We start from the raw sequence: 18,896 nt of genomic DNA, 5'->3' as shown, positions 1-18,896 counted from the left end.
AAATCTGCAGCAATTTAAAGAAGGGTTGCAGTTATGTCACGTTAGATTCTCTTCAGTCATCATTGGTCACCTTCTAGCAGAATCTTTTTCCAGCCACAACAGTGTTTGAAATTTGATGTTTTACCAGATTCCTGATAGTCCCAGCACATACGTGAAATGGTCGTTCAGGAAAATCCCCCACTTCATCACTAAACATCACTTCCAAACTCATGTAAATCTTGATAACCTGCCATTGTAGCAGCAGTAACCAGTCTAACAACTATGCCAGACACTTTGTCGTCGTATATAGGCGTTGCTGACCACAGTGTCATATTCTGTCTGTTTACGTATCTCTGTATTTGTATATGCATGCCTTTACCAGTTTCTCTGACACTACAGTGTCTATATTCAATAAACAAGATAAAAAATGAGTAATGTCATATCTAAGTAAGGAACTTGAAACTTTCAGCACAGGGCAGAAGCATGTAGAAGAACTATGGCTCTAGATTAAAAGAATAATTGACCATGCACTGGATAGATATGTACCGAGTAGGAAAGTATATAATGGGAGGGAATCTCCATTGAATACAGTAACTTTAATGGAATGTCTAATGAAATAGAAATGCATAACTAGGTGTAAAAGTGTGGGGCTATAGATAGAGAGATGCTGAATGAAACAATTTTGGCTGTTAAGAGAGCAATGTGTGATGCCTTTAATGACTACTGTTGCAGAATATTATCAAATAATATTTCACAAAACCCAAAGAAATTCTGGTTTTATGTAAAGACTGTTAGTGACACCAGAGTTAGTGTCCAGTCCATAATGAAAGAGGCAGGAATTGAAATTGAGGGTAACAAAGCAAATGCTGAAATGCTTAACTCCATTTTCAAATGTTCATTTACAAAGGAAAACTCAGAAGAATTGCCCCAGTTTAATCCTCATACCACTGAAAATATGAATAAAATAAATGTTAGCATCAGTGGTGTTGAGAAACAGCTGAAATCGTTAAAAATGAATAAAGCTCTGGGGCCCAAGAGAATCCCTCTGATTCTGTGCTGAATTTGAGGCTGAGTTAGCTCCTCTTCTAACTGTAATCTATCATAGATCCCTCGAACAAGGAACAAAAGATAGGGTAATAGAAGTGATCCAATATCCTTGATATCGATTTGTTGGTAAACCTTAGAACATATACTGAGCTCAGCAGAATGAGGTATCTTGAACAGAATAATCTCCTCACTGCCAAGCAGCATGGATTCAGAAAACATCAATGATGTGAAATCCAACTCACGCTTTCTTACATGACGTGCTGAAAGCTTCGGACCAAAGCGGTCAGGTAGATGCAGTATTTCTTGATTTCAGAAAAGCATTTGACTCAGTGCCACACCTAAACTTACTGTCAAAAGTACAGTAATATCGGGCATCAAGTGAAATTTGTGACTGGATTGAGAACTTTTTGTTAGGGAGGACACAGCTTATTACTTTGGATGGAGAGTCATTACATGTAGAAGTAATATCAGGTGTGCCCCAGGGAAGTGTGTTGGGACCCTTGCTGTCATGCTGTATATTAATGACATTGAAGACATTATTAACATCATACTTTTTCGGATGATGCAGTTATCTTTAAGGAAGTACTGTCAGAAGGAAGCTGCACAAATATTCAGTCAGGCCTGCATAACATTTCAAAGTGGTGCAAAGATTGGCGACTTGCTTTAAACGTTCAGAAATAAAATTTTGCACTTCACAAAAGAAAAAAAATGTAGTATCCTATGACTACAATATCGATGAGTTACTGTTGGAAGCTGCCAACTGAAACAAATACCTGCATGTAATGTTTTGTGTGGATATGAAATGGAATGATCACATAGGTTCAGTTGTAGGTAAAGCAGGTGGTAGACATAGATTTATTTGTTGAATACTGGGGAAGTGTCATCAGTCTACAAAGGAGACTGCTTACAAATCACTCGTGTGACTGGTTCTAGAATGTTGCTCAAGTGTGTGGGACCTGTACCAAATAGGACTAGCAGGTGATATTGAACATATAAAAGAAGAGTAGCATGAATGGTCACAGGTTTGTTCAATCCATGGGAGAGTCACACAGAAATACTGAAGGAACTGAACGGGGAGACTCTTCAAGACAGACGTAAACTATCCCGAGAAAGTCTATTAACAAAGTTTCAAGAATTGAATGATTCTAGGAATATGCTACAATCTCCTGCATATCACTCATGTAGGGATTGTGAGAATAAAACTAGAACAATTGCTGCATGTGTGGAGGCATTTGAACAGTCATTCTTCCCGTGCTCCGTATGTGAATGAATGAAACGGTAAGAAACCCTAATAATTGGTATAATGGGACATATCCTCTGCCTTGCACATCACAGTGGTTTACGGAGTGTAGATGCAGACACAAAGGACAACATATTGAAGGGTTCCAATTTTTGTGTACCCAAAATGTGAAAAATTTTAATACAGTGGCCACAATTTTTAACCCATTGCACTGTTTTCATTATTCTGAGGAAAAAGCTGTCAGTTAATAGTCACATTTCATTCATGATCAACTCACTACATTTATTGTAGTGAACTACATTGAAATGGTGTAATCTTAAGGTACAGTAGCTACTAATGTAACTACACAATTGCATGTAAGGGGAATTAGCCCCCCACAATATTTTTGTGAAACTACATAAGTTTTTTTTTTGACAATACTTCCCTGGCATGTTCAACATACAAGAGTACTACACTGAAGCGCCAAAGAAACTAGTGTAGGCATGTGCATTCAAATACAGAGATAAGCAAAAGGCAGGATACGGCACTGTGGTCGGCAACGCCTGTGAAGACCAATGTCTGGCGCAGTAGTTAGATCAATAACTGCTGCTACAATGGCAGGTTATCAAGATTTACGCGAGTTTGAAAGTGGAGTTATTGACAGCCCACGAGTGATGTGACACAGCATCTCCGAGGTAGAGACGAAGTGGGGATTTTCCCATTTGACCATTTCACAAGTGTACCATGAATATTAGAAATCCAGTAAAACATCAAATCTGACATCGCTGTAGCCGGAAAAACGAACGTGACCAACAATTACTGAAGTGAATCATTCATTGTGACAGAAGGGCATCCCTTCCTCAGATTGCTGCAGATTCCCATGCTGGGCCATCAACAAGTGTCAGCATGCAAACCATTCAACAAAACATCATTAATATGGGCTTTCGGACCAAAAGGCTCACTCGTGTACCCTTGATAACTGCACAATAGAAAGCTTTATGCTTTACCTGGGCCCATCAACACAAACATTGGACTGTTGATGACTGGAAACATGTTGCCTGTTTCATTTCAAATTATATCGAGCGGATAGACGTGTACGGGTATGGAGACTTCCTCATGAATCCATGGAACCTGCATGTCAGCAGAGCACTGTTCAAGCTAGTGGAGGCTCTGTAATGGCATGGGGCATGTGCAGCTGGATTGATATCAGACACCTGATACGTCTAGATACAACTCTTACAGGTGGCACGCCCATACGCATCCTATCTGATCACTTGCGTCCATTCATGTCCATTGTGCATTCCAACGGACTTGGACAATTCCAGCAGGACAGTACGACACCCCACGTGTCCAGAAATGCTACAGAGTGGCTCCAGGAAAACTTTTGCAAATTTAAACACACCTAATTGGCCACCAAACTCCCCAGACATGAACATTATTGAGCATATCTGGGATGCCTTGCAACTTGCTGTTCAGAAGAGATCTCCACCCCTCATATGCTTACGAATTTATGGGCAGCCCAACGGGGTTAATGGTTTCAGTTTTCTCTAGCACTACTTCAAACATTAGTTGACTCCATGCCACATCATGTCGGTGCACTTCTGCATGCTCGGGGGGAACGCTACACAATATTAGGCAGGTGTGCCAGTTTCTTTGGCTCTTCAGCGTATATCTGCTTACTATAGCCCTGTCGAATGGGCAGCATATCTGATCTAAACATATTGTTCTGGAATGTGATTGTATAGTTTCCTTTTGTGAATGTGTAATTTAGCAAATTTATTTATCATACCTAATTTATATGTTGCTGTTGCCATTTATAGCATAGTGAATAAATGTCTCGTACATTTAATTATGGTTTTTCCTTATAAGAGACAGGGATATTGAAATTTATGACCAAGAGGTTCAAACTAGAATGAACGTATTATCATAACGGCTTACTTGTAGAAAATATACTGGATTTCTACAGAGAAATACTTCACATTTTATGCATTTTGTGTTGGACAACAGTGATGATAAAAACAAATTAGTCATGTGAATTATTCTAGGTACACTTGTCATATTAATGCTCTATGAAATCCACACTTTTGGCAATATCCACCATTGTCTTTGCAGGAGAGAACCTTATTGTTGGAGTAGTAAAGGTATCACACGAACTTAGTAGTACCCACTGTGGTCAGAGGTCACATTAGCATGTAGAACATATGATACAGGCTAACGTGTGGATCTGAAAGAGAAGTTCACATTCATATATATAATATAGTTGACACTTAAACTGTAACATACCACTTTTTTAGTCTAGATAGTATATTTACAATCTGACATGTGATAAGGCAATTGTCACTAGTAAAAAGTCATTTCTGTTCTCTCAAAACACAAAAAGAATGTAAATTTGTAATTTTCCACGCAAAATTGGCAGTGTGAGGTTTTGAAATTCGTAGCATAATAACAAATAAGTCATCAATGAAGAACTCTCGTTCATTTCAAGTCTGTCTAATTGTGTGTTCAAATTGTTATTTATACCACTAAACAGAGTGAAAATGTTGAGTTCCACAATTTTTTTTGTTTTTTCCTCCCATGTCAGCCAAGTGGAATGGAATGTAATGGAGTACTTGGTAGTGTTGATAAAAAAATTCAGTCTTTAGTATGTGGACTCTTGCCCTTCTACCAGTCCGAAATGAAAAAAATATCCATACAATCGTGTGATAATGAAGGTGAGAAAATAAAACCAAGTACCCTTCATTCACTCAAAATTATGTTTAAGAAGTTCCTGAAACATACTCATTATAATGCATGCAAGTACAAAGTGTAATTAACACACTTCAAAGACTACCTAGAACTTCGCATTTTCGTGTATGTTTTGTTTCTCTTCAGTTACCAGTTTCCTTGGGAAAGTGTAAAACTAGTAAATATTGTGTTGCTAGTAAGCTGTTGCTTGAGTAGTTCCAAATTTTGATAGTAATTAACTTCCGGTGGCAAACCCATGAAGACTATTTACAACACATCCACCAGGAAAGCTTGAAAAGTCATAATTAGCTTCATGGTATGAACAATATTCAGAATATTTATTTGCAGTAAATAGGCTGATGGAAAAAGTAAAATATAAGAAAACTCTCATGGTTACTTAAATCAGTGCTTCGTGTGTACTAATAATCACAGAAATACAAGGAGAAAACTGCCTGATCTTCATCAACAATAATTTTCATATATGTAATTTTGTTATTATTTCTTTTTTGTAAATACGAGGGGGTATCCAAAAATACGAGTTATTTTTTAAAAACTATATATTTTCAAACTGTGTACAAAACAACTTTATCCCCTTCAAAATACTCTCCATTATAACTAACACATTTGTCCCACCTGTGCTTCCACTGTTCAAAACATTTTTTTTGTAGTCATCTTTAGAAATGGCTGACAGCTCTTCACTCATTTTTCTCTTGACTTCTTTAGTGTTGTCAAATAAGTGTCTTTCATGCCCCATTTCTTGCGTGGAAATAAGAATAAGTCACACGGAGTCAGGTCAGGTAAGTAAGGTGTGTGGGGCAGCAGAACCGTGCCATTTTTTAGCCAAAAACTGTCTTAGATGACTGTGTGCAGGTGCATTGACGTGATGGAAGGACCGTCTCCTGTTTGTCACAAATAGAGCTCCAAAATAACCCACTAATCTCTGAGAGTCGATCAGTTGTCTGTCAAAGATCTGTGAGCACTAGCTCTCGAATGTTTTCAATGTTTTTGTCGAATCATCGAGAAATAGATGTCCAGAACAAGGTCTGTCATCAGTCGACATGTAGCCATTTTTAAATTGAGCAAACCACTTGTATACTTGAGTTTTTCCCCATAGTGTCATTTTGGTAATCTGTTTTAAACATTAAAACAGTTTCAGCAGCTTTTTTACTGAGAAGAAAAGAAAAATTTCACAGCTCACATTGTTCACTTAAACTTGCCAACATGAAAGAAACAAGAACAAAACAGCCCTTGCAAAAACAATCTCTGCAGATGAACAAAATAAGCCAGGCCAACAACATAGGCCTCACTGAACTGGCAATGAGTTGTATTATACACACCTAACAGCAGAAATGCATACTACACAAACTCCACCCACGACAATGTTGTTCCGGTTTTTTTGGGGTACCCCCTCGTACGTTGACAACATTCAATGTTCAAAAGCTAATTTTTAATTTTAATTCAGATTTACTTCCTTCAAATCTCTCTCTCTCTCTCTCTCTCTCTCTCTCTCTCTCTCTCTCTCTCTCTCTCTGTGTGTGTGTGTGTGTGTGTGTGTGTGTGTGTGTGTGTGTGTGTGTGTGTGTGAGACATTCCACCTAACTGACAGATACTTCTTTCCTCTCCTCTCACAAGTCAATCAGTTTAATTTTCTCACTGTCCAGTCACATTAGGCAGAGTCATTGCCTAATGGCTTCATAATGTCTTATACCATTTTAGTGAGATTGCTCCCTTTAGTGCAGCTGTGTGTTGCCTTTGATCTGTAGTATGCCATAAAATTAGGTGTTGTCTCCGATGAACTAGGAAAGAAAGATAATAAAGGAATTTTCATTGCAGAATGGGCTCAGTCGTGCTGCACAGGTGAGGCAGACAGCGCCTTCTCTGGGACTACGAATCTCAATGTGACGGTACTGTTGCCCCCTAATGCGGCCTCCGTGACCGCCAACGGTTCTGCAACGAACTCTCGCGAAGTCTGCGTGACATTCTCTGGCCCGCGTTCCATGCTGCCCGCTGCCCAGCACTCGCCACCAACCTGCGGTAGTGGCGGTCTGAGTCTTTACACGGCGAGTGGCGGCACGGCGAGGCTGGTGGCCAGGAGCGGTGACCCAGCTGCCCTCGGCGAGAGGGTGGGTGACAGCTGGTGTGCGGGTGGGGCGCAGGTGCGCCTCAGCTACAGGGCTGGCCCGGGCTTCTCAGTCACACTTACCGTGGTGAGTAGCTTGCCTGTATCTGTGTACTTACTTGCCAGAATGTGGCTGAGTGCACATCTTGTCCCAGATTAATTCTTCTTCCTCTCTCAAATTAATTAATTTATTTATTTAGTTTTATGAGGAGACCCATTGGGTCCTCAACTGCTCTGCCAACGTCGTCATCTCGGAATAGCATTAGCACCCTATATTTTCAGTTATTTGTTGAATCTATACCAATCTTTCGTTATGCTGCAGTGTCTATCCCCTACAGCTCTGTAAAGTACTGTGAAAGCTATTCCTTGCTTTCTTAATATGTGTCCTAATTTCTGCCCTTACTTTGTGTCAGTATTTTCCACACTTTCTTCAACTTGCTGTTGCTGTAGAGAACTTCCTCATTTCTAACCTTATCAGTCCACATAATTTTTGACACCCTCATATAGCAACACATCTGAAACATTCTTTTTCTTCTTTCCTCATTTTCCACAGTCTGTGATTCACTTCCAAACAATGATATGCTCCTAATTTTTTTCAGAAATTTCTTCTGATATCAATAGACTATATTTTGTTGAGGAATACCCATTTTGCCTGCGCTACTCTGCTTATTGTACTTTCCTTGTTCTGTGTGACAAGAATAAATTGTCCACAAAGATAATGGAATTACTTCACTACATCTACTCCATAATTTAATGTGAAGTTTATTGCTAATCTCATCTCGGCTGCTCTTCATCAGTTTCAGGTTCTATCTTGTGTTTACTGCAGTGCGCTCTTTAGCTTGTCCTACAGTTAATGCGGTACCAAAATTACAGAGTAGTAGTTTTTGTACAGTACATATGTGCCCAGTAGGTTTACCAGTAACATTGGTAGCATTGGTAGGGAAAGAAATATAAATTAATATTTAAGAGAGGAACTGAGAGCCAGTGACTTACCTTTATTTTTTTGTTTATTTTGCACATAATTAGAACTGCATATTGTTCAGCAATACACACCTTTGTGTATTGTATGTCCTTGAAAATATAAATTGCATGTACTAACTAATAAAAACAAGTTGACCATGTAACGTCTGTGTTTCTATGTAAGTAAAGCAGTTACTTTTGATGCAACTACATTTTATGTGTACAACTATAAAGAGATCTATATAGTTATTGCTGTTATTTTGTACTCTATATAACATTCTTTTATCGTGATCAAAGACAAGAGTTTCTAGTTATTACTGATATCTGCGAAAGTTTTAAGAAAATTGAATTTTCTATCGCTATATGATATTGGTTTTCCTTTTTCTTCCTCTATCCCCCCCCCCCCCCCCCCCCCTCCCCGCCCCCCGCCCCCCAGCCGATGTCCCCCTCTGTTTCACGTTTTTAAGTAAAATCTGAATTAAACATGGATGTCTTCAATTTTGCTATGTATACTATATTATTAAGTAACAGACAGGAGGATAACTGTAGGTTACATGGCCCTTTACATATCCTCACATAGTTTCTAGACAGTTCATTGCTTCCAGTTTTTAGGGGAATCTAGTAAGACGATGATTGCATACACATAGAAAGTGATAAAAATCAGGTAGCACCCAATGGGTGTAACACACACCTAATGTAGAGGTAACGTGATTGTGATCTTAACAGACCTAGGCTACTAGGTCCTGTGCTTGCTTATGGTAGCCTAAGGTACTGTTCATTCCATTCTACAAGTTCTGTAATTATTCATCACTTTCACTGGGATAGCAATGTCATCAGTGAAGCTTATCATTGATATCCTTTCATCCTAAATGCTAATCCAACTCCTGAACCTCTCTTTTATTTCAAATAGTATGTGAGAATAACAATTGTTGGTAGCTCAAGAAGCCCAAAATATTCTGCAAATTTATCATCGTGATCATAATGTGAGCTTTTTGTTGCAGGAAGTACTATGCTTATTGACTCCTACCACCATGTGGATTCTAGGAATTGTACAAAAGCCGCTTTCTGCAATGCATGGTGCTTTTCTTGCAGTATCTTCTACTGGAACTTCCTTAGCCTTTCTGCTAAACTTTGTGTCCCAGATTGGCAAACAGTACCCAGCAGTCGGATGAACTCTGTAGGCAACTGACTTTATGGATTACACTTCCTGGAGGTTCTTCTGAAAAATCTTATTACTTACACAAGCCACTCATTTATGAGGCATAAAATTGCAATATACTTCTGTGTCCTTACCAGTTACGGCATTGCTGAGTTTGTATTCAAATGGTATCAACCAGTCTAATATATTGAATATAATAGAGGGAAACATTCCAAGTGAGAGAAATATATACAGGGTGTATACGACCCGGGAGATCCGGGAAAAACCCGGGAATTTTTTCATCCGGGAGAAAACCGGGAAAAACCCGGGAATTGTTTAGAATTCCGGGATTTTCCATTGTTTTAGTTTTCAGTTAAATTTTTGTGATTTTGACTGGTAAGAACCAATACTCTAACAAAGGATATTACTGTATCCCGCTACTGCAGAATAATACTGCAGCAACAAAACATGAACGAGAGAAAAAAGAAAACGAAAATAATAAAACTTAAGTTGCAAAGGAAATGCACCGTATACAACAACAAAACAGTGCTTATACAAGCGCCTGCCAACAGGAAAGTGTGTCAAAGGCTTTAGGAAGACTATGCAATGCTTTATAACAACAAACTGCCTCCGATGAGCGTGACGTGACAACTGTTTAAATTAGATTCATTTGAGCTGTTGCAGGCGGGCTCTTGCGCATGTGCAGTTGAGTCGCGTATGAGTAGTACCTTCTCCCGCTTCTGGTTACAGAAGTGTGGCTGGACGCCACTACTTAATATTGCCTCGGTTCGGAAATATGGTAAATCTGGGGCTGCTGCACAGAGCAGTCTCAGTTGAAGTGGGTCGTCTCCACGTGACCCGTGTTTACGTTTAGTGATTTTGTTGTTTCCTCTTCGTTTATTGCTCTCACGTTAAATGATAACAAAACGGAATTTCGTGGCCGGGAGCTATCAAATGAATTAAAATACGTTCGCATAATTCTAAAATATGTTATTAGTTTCAGATTTTATTTCCACCTTTCTGACAGAACAATGAAGTTATTTTTGCCGGTTTGGTAAAGAGATTTGGGTTTTATTAATCTTTTCTGTTGAGGCAGTCAATTTATTTGAAACGAAGTGTTTAATTTCACACTATTGGCTAGTTTCAACTGTTCGCTGCATTTCAAGTGCACGTATGGCATTGTGCCATAATAAAGAACCAAACATGAGATAATACAGTACTGGTACTCCAAGAAGATTTACATACGAATGTGCATTTTAAGCCGAATTATGCGTTTTAGTATGGTTCACGAAATTCTGACACTCTTGAACTATCATCTGATGTCTTCTTTCTTTTATGCCATACGTAAGATCATTTAATGTTTTACATGTATGAACATATGGGCTTCCTGCGTCATCGTAGCTGCGCAAGCGCGGTGACACCTGTTGTTTGGCGTTCTCTTGGAACTGCTGAAACGAACCTATTTCTAACAGGCCGCGGGAAAATATTGCGAATGGTGGTTTGAAAAGCATTACATTCAAAACAGATTTCCTTTTATGCAAGATGAACTATGTGCGAGAATGTACGATGAATTTCTTAAATCGCAAAGCGTTTCACTCTCATTTAAAAATCAACTCTTTGAGGACGACCATTTAGAAGAATTTCGAGCCGAAAAGATCAAACATTTACGTCGTTTTAGTGGCACATTTGTGTGATGTAGCTTAAAGTGTAACACGAGCAAAAAAGATCAACATTACATGTGGAAGCTTAGCTTCTCTTCCAGCTTATTAATCTTAAAGACCAATATTATATGTGAATGCTATGTATGTTAATTTAAACCATTAACTTTTCTTATTTGTGTGGTCGCGCTACTTGCGAGTTATCCTGCTATTGGCTGACTACATCACGTGTCCTATGCTGTCATCATCAGCTGGCGAGATCACGTGACAGGAGCTATGACTGTCTTACAAAAGCGCATCGCAATCTCAATTTCAATGTTTCGGGAAGTAACATGCGGTGTTCGGTGGAATTCAAAGTTATACCTTCTTAATACGAAAATATGCAGTGTACATGTTGCTGCACATCAAAGGTATTTCAAAACGTGTTTTCCCCCCCTCCGAATTTCGTTTTCTAAAGTACCGTGAAATTCTACTCCCGCATATAAAACCATAGGACTGATGAGTTTCACAGTGCCGAGGAAGAGTATACTGTCACTTAACACGGAAAAAGTGTATTTTCATCTGGGAGAAAGTGTATTTTTAACCGGGAAATACGGGAAAAATCCGGGAATTTTTTTTTCCTTGTCCACGTATACACCCTGATGTATAAAAAACAAAGATGCTGTCACTTACCAAACAAGAAAGCTGTGGCAGATAGACGCAATCAAAACCACACACACACACACACACACACACAAATTTCAAGCGTTTGCTACCCAAAGTTGCTTCATCAGGAAAGAGGGAAGGAGAGGGAAAGACGAAAGGATGTGGGTTTTAAGGGAGAGGGTAAGGAGTCATTCCAATCCTGTCAGTGGGAAGTATTCAGATAACCCGGACGGTGTAACACGGTGCCAAGATGTGCTGGCTGTGCACCAAGGCATGTTAAGCCACAGGGTGACCCTCATTACCAACAAACACTGTCTGCCTGTGTCCGTTCATGCGAATGGACAGTTTGTTGCTGGTCATTCGCACATAGAAGGCTTCACAGTGCAGGCAGGTCATTTGGTAAATCACGTGGGTGTTTTCACACGTGGTTCTGCCTTTGATGGTGTACACCTTCCGGGTTACAGGACTGGAGTAGGTGGTGGTGGGAGGGTGCATGGGACACAGGTTTTACACCGGGGAGGGGGGGGGGAGCGGTAACAGGGGTAGGAGCCAGAGGGTAGGGAAGGTGGCTTGGTGGAGTGGGGAGTATTTCATGGAGAATGGATCTTATTTCACGTCAGGATTTGAGGAAGTCTTATCCCTGCTGGACAGCCACATTCAGAGTAAAAATAATCCAACTCCCCAAGACACTATCCAAATTGAACCCTGCCTGGAACAGTTCCATCCTCCGTCACAGCGGGACCCACCTCCTCTTCCTCAAAATCACCCTCTCCAAACCTTCCAGGAATTTCTCACTTCCAGTCTTGCCTCTCAATCTTTCTTGAAAAACCTTAATCCTACTCCCAACATCACCACAGCTGAAGCCCAGGCTATCCATGATCTGAGGGCTGACCGATCGATCGTCATTCTTCCGGCTGACAAGGTTTCCACAACCGTGGTACTTGATCGTCGGGAGTATGTGGCTGAGGGACTGCGTCAGCTTTCAGACAACACTACATACAAAGTTTGCCAAGGTAATCCCATTCCTGATGTCCAGGCGGAGCTTCAAGGAATCCTAAGAACCTTAGGCCCCCTACAAAACCTTTCACCTGACTCCATCAACCTCCTGACCCCACCGACACCCCGCTCTTCTACCTACTTCCTAAAACCACAAACCCAAACATCCCGGCTGCCCCATTGTAGCTGATTACCAAGCCCCCACAGAACGTATCTCTGCCTACATGGATCAACACCTTCAACCCATTACATGCAGTCTCCCATCCTTCATCAAAGACACCAACCACTTTCTTGAACGCATGGAATCCTTACCCAGTCTGTTACCCCCGGAAACCATCCTTGTAACCATTGATGCCACTTCCTTATACACAAATATCCCGCACATCCAGGGCCTCGCTGCGATGCAGCACTTCCTTTCACGCCGATCGCCTGTCACCCTACCTAAAACCTCTTTCCTCATTACCTTAGCCAGCTTCATCCTAACTCACAACTTCTTCACTTTTGAAGGCCAGACATACCAACAATTAAAGGGAGCAGCCATGGGTACCTGGATGACCCCCTCGTACGCAAACCTATTTATGGGTCGCTTAGAGGAAGCCTTTTTGATTACCCAGGCCTGCCAACCCAAAGTTTGGTACAGATTTATTGATGACATCTTCATGATCTGGACTCACAGTGAAGAACTTCAACTCCTTTGGTTCCATCAGATTCACCTGGTCCTACTCCAAATCCCATGCCACTTTCCTCGACATCGACTTCCATCTGTCCAATGGCCAGCTTCACACATCCATCCACATCAAACCCACCAACAAGCAATAGTACCTCCATTATGACAGCTGCCACCTATTCCATATCAAATGGTCCCTTCCCTACAGCTTAGGTCTTCGTGGCAAACAAATCTGCTCCAGTCCTGAATCCCTGAACCATTACACCAATAACCTGAAAACAGCTTTCGCATCCCGCAGCTACCCTACTGACCTGGTACAGAAGCAAATAACCAGAGCCACTTCCTCATCCCCTCAAACCCAGAACCTCCCACAGAAGAACCCCAAAGGTGCCCCCACTTGTGACAGAACACTTTCCTGGACTGGATCAGACTCTGAATGTGGCTCTACAGCAGGGATACGACTTCCTCAAATCCTGCCGTGAAATGAGATCCATCATTCATGAAATCCTCCCCACTCCACCAAGAGTGTCTTTCTGCCGTCCACCTAACCTTCGCAACCTCTTGGTTCATCCCTATGAAATCCCCAAACCACCTTCCCTACCCTCTGGCTCCTACTCTCGTAACTGCCCCCGATGTAAAACCAGTCCCATGCACCCATCCACCACCACCTACTCCAGTCCTTTGACCTGGAAGGTGTACACGATCAAAGGCAGATCCACGTGTGAAAGACCCACATGATTTACCAACTGACATGCCTACACTGTGAAGCCTTCTATGTGGGAATGACCAGCAACAAACTGTCCATTCGCATGAACGTACACAGGCAGACAGTGTTTGTTGGTAATGAGGACCACCCTGTGGCTAAACATGCCTTGGTGCACGGCCAGCACATCTTGGCACAATGTTACACCATCCAGGTTATCTGGATACTTCCCACTGACACCAACCTATCAGAACTACGGAGATGGGAACTTGCCCTTCATTATATTCTCTCTTCCCATTACCCACCAGGCCTCAACCTCCGCTAATTTCAAGTTGCCGCCCCTCGCACATCACCTGTCATTCAACAACATCTGCAGGCTCAAGGATTAGAATAGGCCCGAGGTATTCCTGCCTGCTGTAAGAGGCGACTAAAAGGAGTCTGTCACCTTTCGGCCTTTATGTGATGGCCCACTGTAGGGTTTTACTTCCATTTTTCAAAATTTTCCCAAAGAGCGAGCCAGTTGGGGAAGGGCGCCTTACATTGTGCATCATGTCCATCATGCATTGAGATCTTTAGCCCACTTTCTCATTGTAGCATTGCAGTCCTGCTCATCCTCCATCTCTAGACTGAGAACACCTTCTTGGGGGCATTTTCCTCCACCCACTATGCAGTGTCATTTTCTGCTCCGACGAGGACCATGGAATTCTTTGCACTTCACATCCAGCACAGTAGCCAGTCTGGTGTGGTGGGACCGCTATGTACCCTGTTGTTTGTAGCCCCCTGACACCACAGGGATTGCTCTGCTGATGTCTGCGCCATTAACTCCCCACGTATGCTGTGGAGTAGATGCCCATCTCCTTGGGACATCGGGACTCCCGGCGGATTTCCATTGTGCCAGGTGGCCCATGCTGAGGCTGGGTGGCACCCGTGGGAGGGCCCCTGGTCGGAGTGGGTGGCATCAAGGTGGATGACACGCAATGAAGTGTAGTCATCTCTTGCTGCTGGTCCGATGCCAGCAGTCTCTAAGCTGGCAAAGTCTAACTTCAGTGCTAAGTAATATGACCCCAAATGGTTCCCCTCCCTGGCCACACCATGCGAGAAACGCCCGGCCAAGAATTGCAATGAAGCTTATTTGCTCTGGTACCTCGTATGTACGAGAGTAGGTGGGGAATCTTTTATGTCCATGAAGCCTCAGTCTTTTGGGGAGCATTTGGAGGGCAAGTTTGGGGAGGTGGAGGGCTTGTCCAAAATGCACTTTGGGTCAGTCTTGATAAAAACGGCATCCTCTGCAGTCACAGGCATTACTCGCTTGCACTAAGTTGGGGGATGTTTCTGTTACCATCACGCCCCATACAAGCTTAAATATGGTCCAGGGTATTATATTCCACAGGGACCTTCTTTTGCAATCTGACGATGAGCTGTGTATGAATTTAGAGCAGCAAGGTGTTCATTTCGTTCGGCGCGCCCATCGGGGTCTGAGGGACAATCAGGTTGCCACCGGTGCCTTCATCTTGACCTTAGAGGGAGACACATTGCCCGAAAAAGTCAAGGTGATGGTCTACCGCTGTGATGCCAAGTCATATAGCCCTCCCCCGATGCTTGCTTTAAGTGCTGGAAGTTCTGTCATATGTCGTCCTGCTGTACTTCCAGCGGCACATGTCAAGATTGTGGATGTCCATCACATCCCAATTCTCCATGTGTCCCGCCACCCCTCTGTGTCAACTGCAGAGAGCATCATTCATCTTGCTTGCCAGACTGCAGGATTTTACAGAAAGAGAGGAAAATCATGGAATATAAGGTGCTGGACCGACTGACCTATACTGGGGCTAAGAGAAAATTTCAGTGCCTACATCCTGTGGCTATGACCACCTCTTACGCTGCCACTGCGAGAACAGTTGTTGCCCCATCAGTTTCTCACATTCCTGTTGTATCTTAGAACCAGAAGACTACACTTGCCCGCTTGATGTTGGGGGCACTTCCCTCCCTAATTCAGGAGCAACACCCTCCCCCCTGCCCCGCCACCTCCAACCATTGGGGATATCAGTCCCCACTTCTGTGCCAGAGAAGCGTGGGTCCTCTTCAGCTCCTCTCACTAGGGAGGGGTCCCTTGGGTCATTCCCTTCTCTGGTTTCTGCTAGTGGGAAAGATAGCACCCGCCAGTGGCTAAAGAGGCCAAAAGCAGCTGGTTGTAGGAATTCACGCTCATCCTCAGTCCCAGAGACTGTATCAGTGAAGTCCTCCCAGCCAGGGAAACCCAAGGAGCAGCGAGAGAAATCCGAAAAGATCATCCCCAAGACCAAGGGAATTGAGGTGGAGATTCTGGCGTCCACTGAGGATCTAGATCTCGCCGGACCCTCAGACACAATGGATATAGACTGCTCAGGCAAAAAGTCGGTGGCAGCAGGTTCCGTGCCTTCCCAGTCTCACGATGACGTCATCTTCCAGTGGAATTGTGGTGGATTTTTCCACTGCCTGGCTGAGCTACGGCAACTGTTAAGCTTTACAACTGCTTTCTGCATTACCCTCCAGGAAACCTGGTTTCCGGCAATGCGGACCCTTGCCCTCAGTGGCTGTAAGGGATACTACAGGAACCATAGCGACTATAATCGAGTGTCAGGTGGAGTTTGCGTTTATGTCCTAAACTCCGTCTGTATTGAAGCTGTGGCTGTCAGAATAAGGATGATGCAGGAAATAACTGTCTGCAATGTATTTCTTCCTCCAGATAGTGCAGTACCCCTGTATGCATTACTTGCACTGATTGATAAACTCCCTGAATCTTTCCTACTTTGGGAAGATCTTAACACCCACAACCCCTTGTGGGGTGGCACCGTGCTTATTGGCTGAGGCAGAGATGTTGAAACTTTACTTTCTCAGTTAAGCCTCTGTCTCTTAGTTACTGGGGCCGCCACACATTTCAGTGTGGCTCATGGTAGCTACTCCGCCATTGATTTATCAGTTTGTAGCCCAAAACTTGTCCCATCTATCCCTGGGAGAGCACATGACAACCTGGATGGTAGTGACCAGTTCCCCATCTTCCTGTCACTGCCCCGGCGTTAGGCCCACGGATGCCTGCCCAGATGGGCTTTAAACAAGGTGGACTGAGAAACTTGCACCTCTGCTGTCACTGTTTAATCTCCCCCACACGCTAACATTGATGTGATGGTTGAGCAGGTGACTACAACCGTTGCTGTGGCAGAAAACATGATCCCTCGCTCTTTAGGGTGTCCCCGGCAAAAGGCAGTCCCTTGGTGTTCGCTGGAAGTCGCTGAAGCATTTAAGGAGTGTCAGAGAGCTCTACAGTGAGTCGTATGAATAAAACAGAGAATATACTTTATACTCAGATGTTCGGAGAAAGTTCTCTGGTTGGCATGAATAAAGCGAGTCTGAGAATATACTTCACCCGAGTACGTTCTCAGTGTGGGTTGAAGGGTGGGGGAAGTTGCTCAAAGCAAAGTATATTCTCCGATTTCGTATGAATAAAGCCAAAGAAGTTTCTCACAAGCGGACAACATTCTCTGTTTTTATGAGTGAGCTCCATAGCATACTTCGAGCTGAGTGAGTTGTGTTGTGTTGTGATTAAGCGTTACCGAGTGTTTTTAGCGAAAATGGTGGAATTTATGTTTCTTGAAAGGCAAAAAAGGATATACGTAGTACGCAGGAACACAGAAGAAAGGAACTGTAGAAGTTAGTATAGATTTAACAGTCAAAACATTAATTGGCTGGCGAATCACTTTCTTCCGGAAAGTCACGAAAGAAGAGGAGGCACCCTTTCCAATGAATGCAAAATGAAAATATTTTTGTGCAATTTAGCGGATCCAGGCTTTCAGATAGGTGTAGGAGAAGATTTGGGAGTACACCAGACTACAGTATCACTAACATTTTTGTATGCTCTGCAACAGGTCAACAGGAAAGCACCGTTGTGGATCAGATTTTCGAGAAATATTAACGAACTAGAAACAGCGAAAGTTAAATGGCAATTGAGATACAAGTATCCATGTGCGGTAGGGGCCCTAGACTGCACTCACATACCTATAATGAAATCTTCTTCACATGGAGACGAATACGTCAATCGAAAGGGTTTCCCATCTATAAACATGCAGGCTGACGTGTGACAACAGTGACATGTTTATGAGTGTTGATGCGTCATGGCCAGGGTCTGTACATGACGCTAGGATATGGAGAAACTCCTATGTCTATCGTATATTGCGTGAGAACCAGTGCAACGCCCTAATTTTAGAAGACGAAGGATATGGCATTGCACCGTGGTTAATGACACCATTTCAAAATCCAGAAACACCTGATGAGAGGGCATACAACAGACTTCACTCTAAGGAAAGGGTGATAATCGAACGGTGCTTTGGACAGGTGAAAAGGCGTTTCCCAATTCTGCAAAATAAAATAAGGCTTGCCCAAACAAAAATACTAGCCTGTTTTGTTTTGCACAACGTAGCAAAACATGTAGGGGATGAGGATTTTGAGGCACCTAGTGATGACGACAACAATCTTCCAGTACTGGGAGAAGAGGAAGCAGCAAACGTACGTGCACGTGGAACAAATAGGAGACGGGAAATTATAAATGTAATACGACAACTGTAATGTATGGGTGTCTGCCCAAACATTGAATAATTAAACCCAATTTGATATTTTTTGTAATTACAGTAATTATTCCCTCATGAAAATAAAGCACAATGTTCTTATGTTACGTAATAAAATGCTGTTTAGTGTTGTTTTTTTCATTCTCTATCATCGATTTTACTTTCAACAAAAATTGTTTAACATGTAACTATTCAAACTGGAACAGAGATACTACTGTAAATAGCTTTGGACACAACAGGTTAACATGAACTGCTGGAACTTTAATGTAATTTCTGTACTGTAACTAAAGCAGATTGATGGCACAAGTTTTTATTTTACTTTACCAAAATTGTTCCAAGGATGTGGTGAAGGTATTTGCCACGTGCTACAGTGAATAAGTGCACAACTGTCTGACCTACAGCATTTAAAATACAAACAAATTACTCTTTTTGCTTTACTTTACCAG

General features: G+C 42.4%; 1 protein-coding gene across 4 annotated transcripts in view; it reads left to right on the top strand.

The window, feature by feature from the left end:
- LOC126418998 (transmembrane protein 248-like) overlaps nt 1–18,896 on the top strand; it is a 113,353-nt gene that overhangs the window by 70,375 nt on the left and 24,082 nt on the right. For all 4 annotated transcript variants that reach the window (XM_050086047.1, XM_050086046.1, XM_050086045.1 and 1 more), the window contains exon 4: nt 6,803–7,176. In XM_050086047.1, the coding sequence (XP_049942004.1) occupies nt 6,803–7,176 (374 nt within the window). The remainder of the gene's footprint in view (nt 1–6,802; nt 7,177–18,896) is intronic.

The sequence above is a fragment of the Schistocerca serialis genome, chromosome 9 (assembly GCF_023864345.2).
Source record: "Schistocerca serialis cubense isolate TAMUIC-IGC-003099 chromosome 9, iqSchSeri2.2, whole genome shotgun sequence".
NCBI classification, from domain to species: domain Eukaryota; kingdom Metazoa; phylum Arthropoda; class Insecta; order Orthoptera; family Acrididae; genus Schistocerca; species Schistocerca serialis.
The sequence above is the reverse complement of the archived record's forward strand: the minus strand, read 5'-3'. Positions and strand labels throughout refer to the sequence as shown.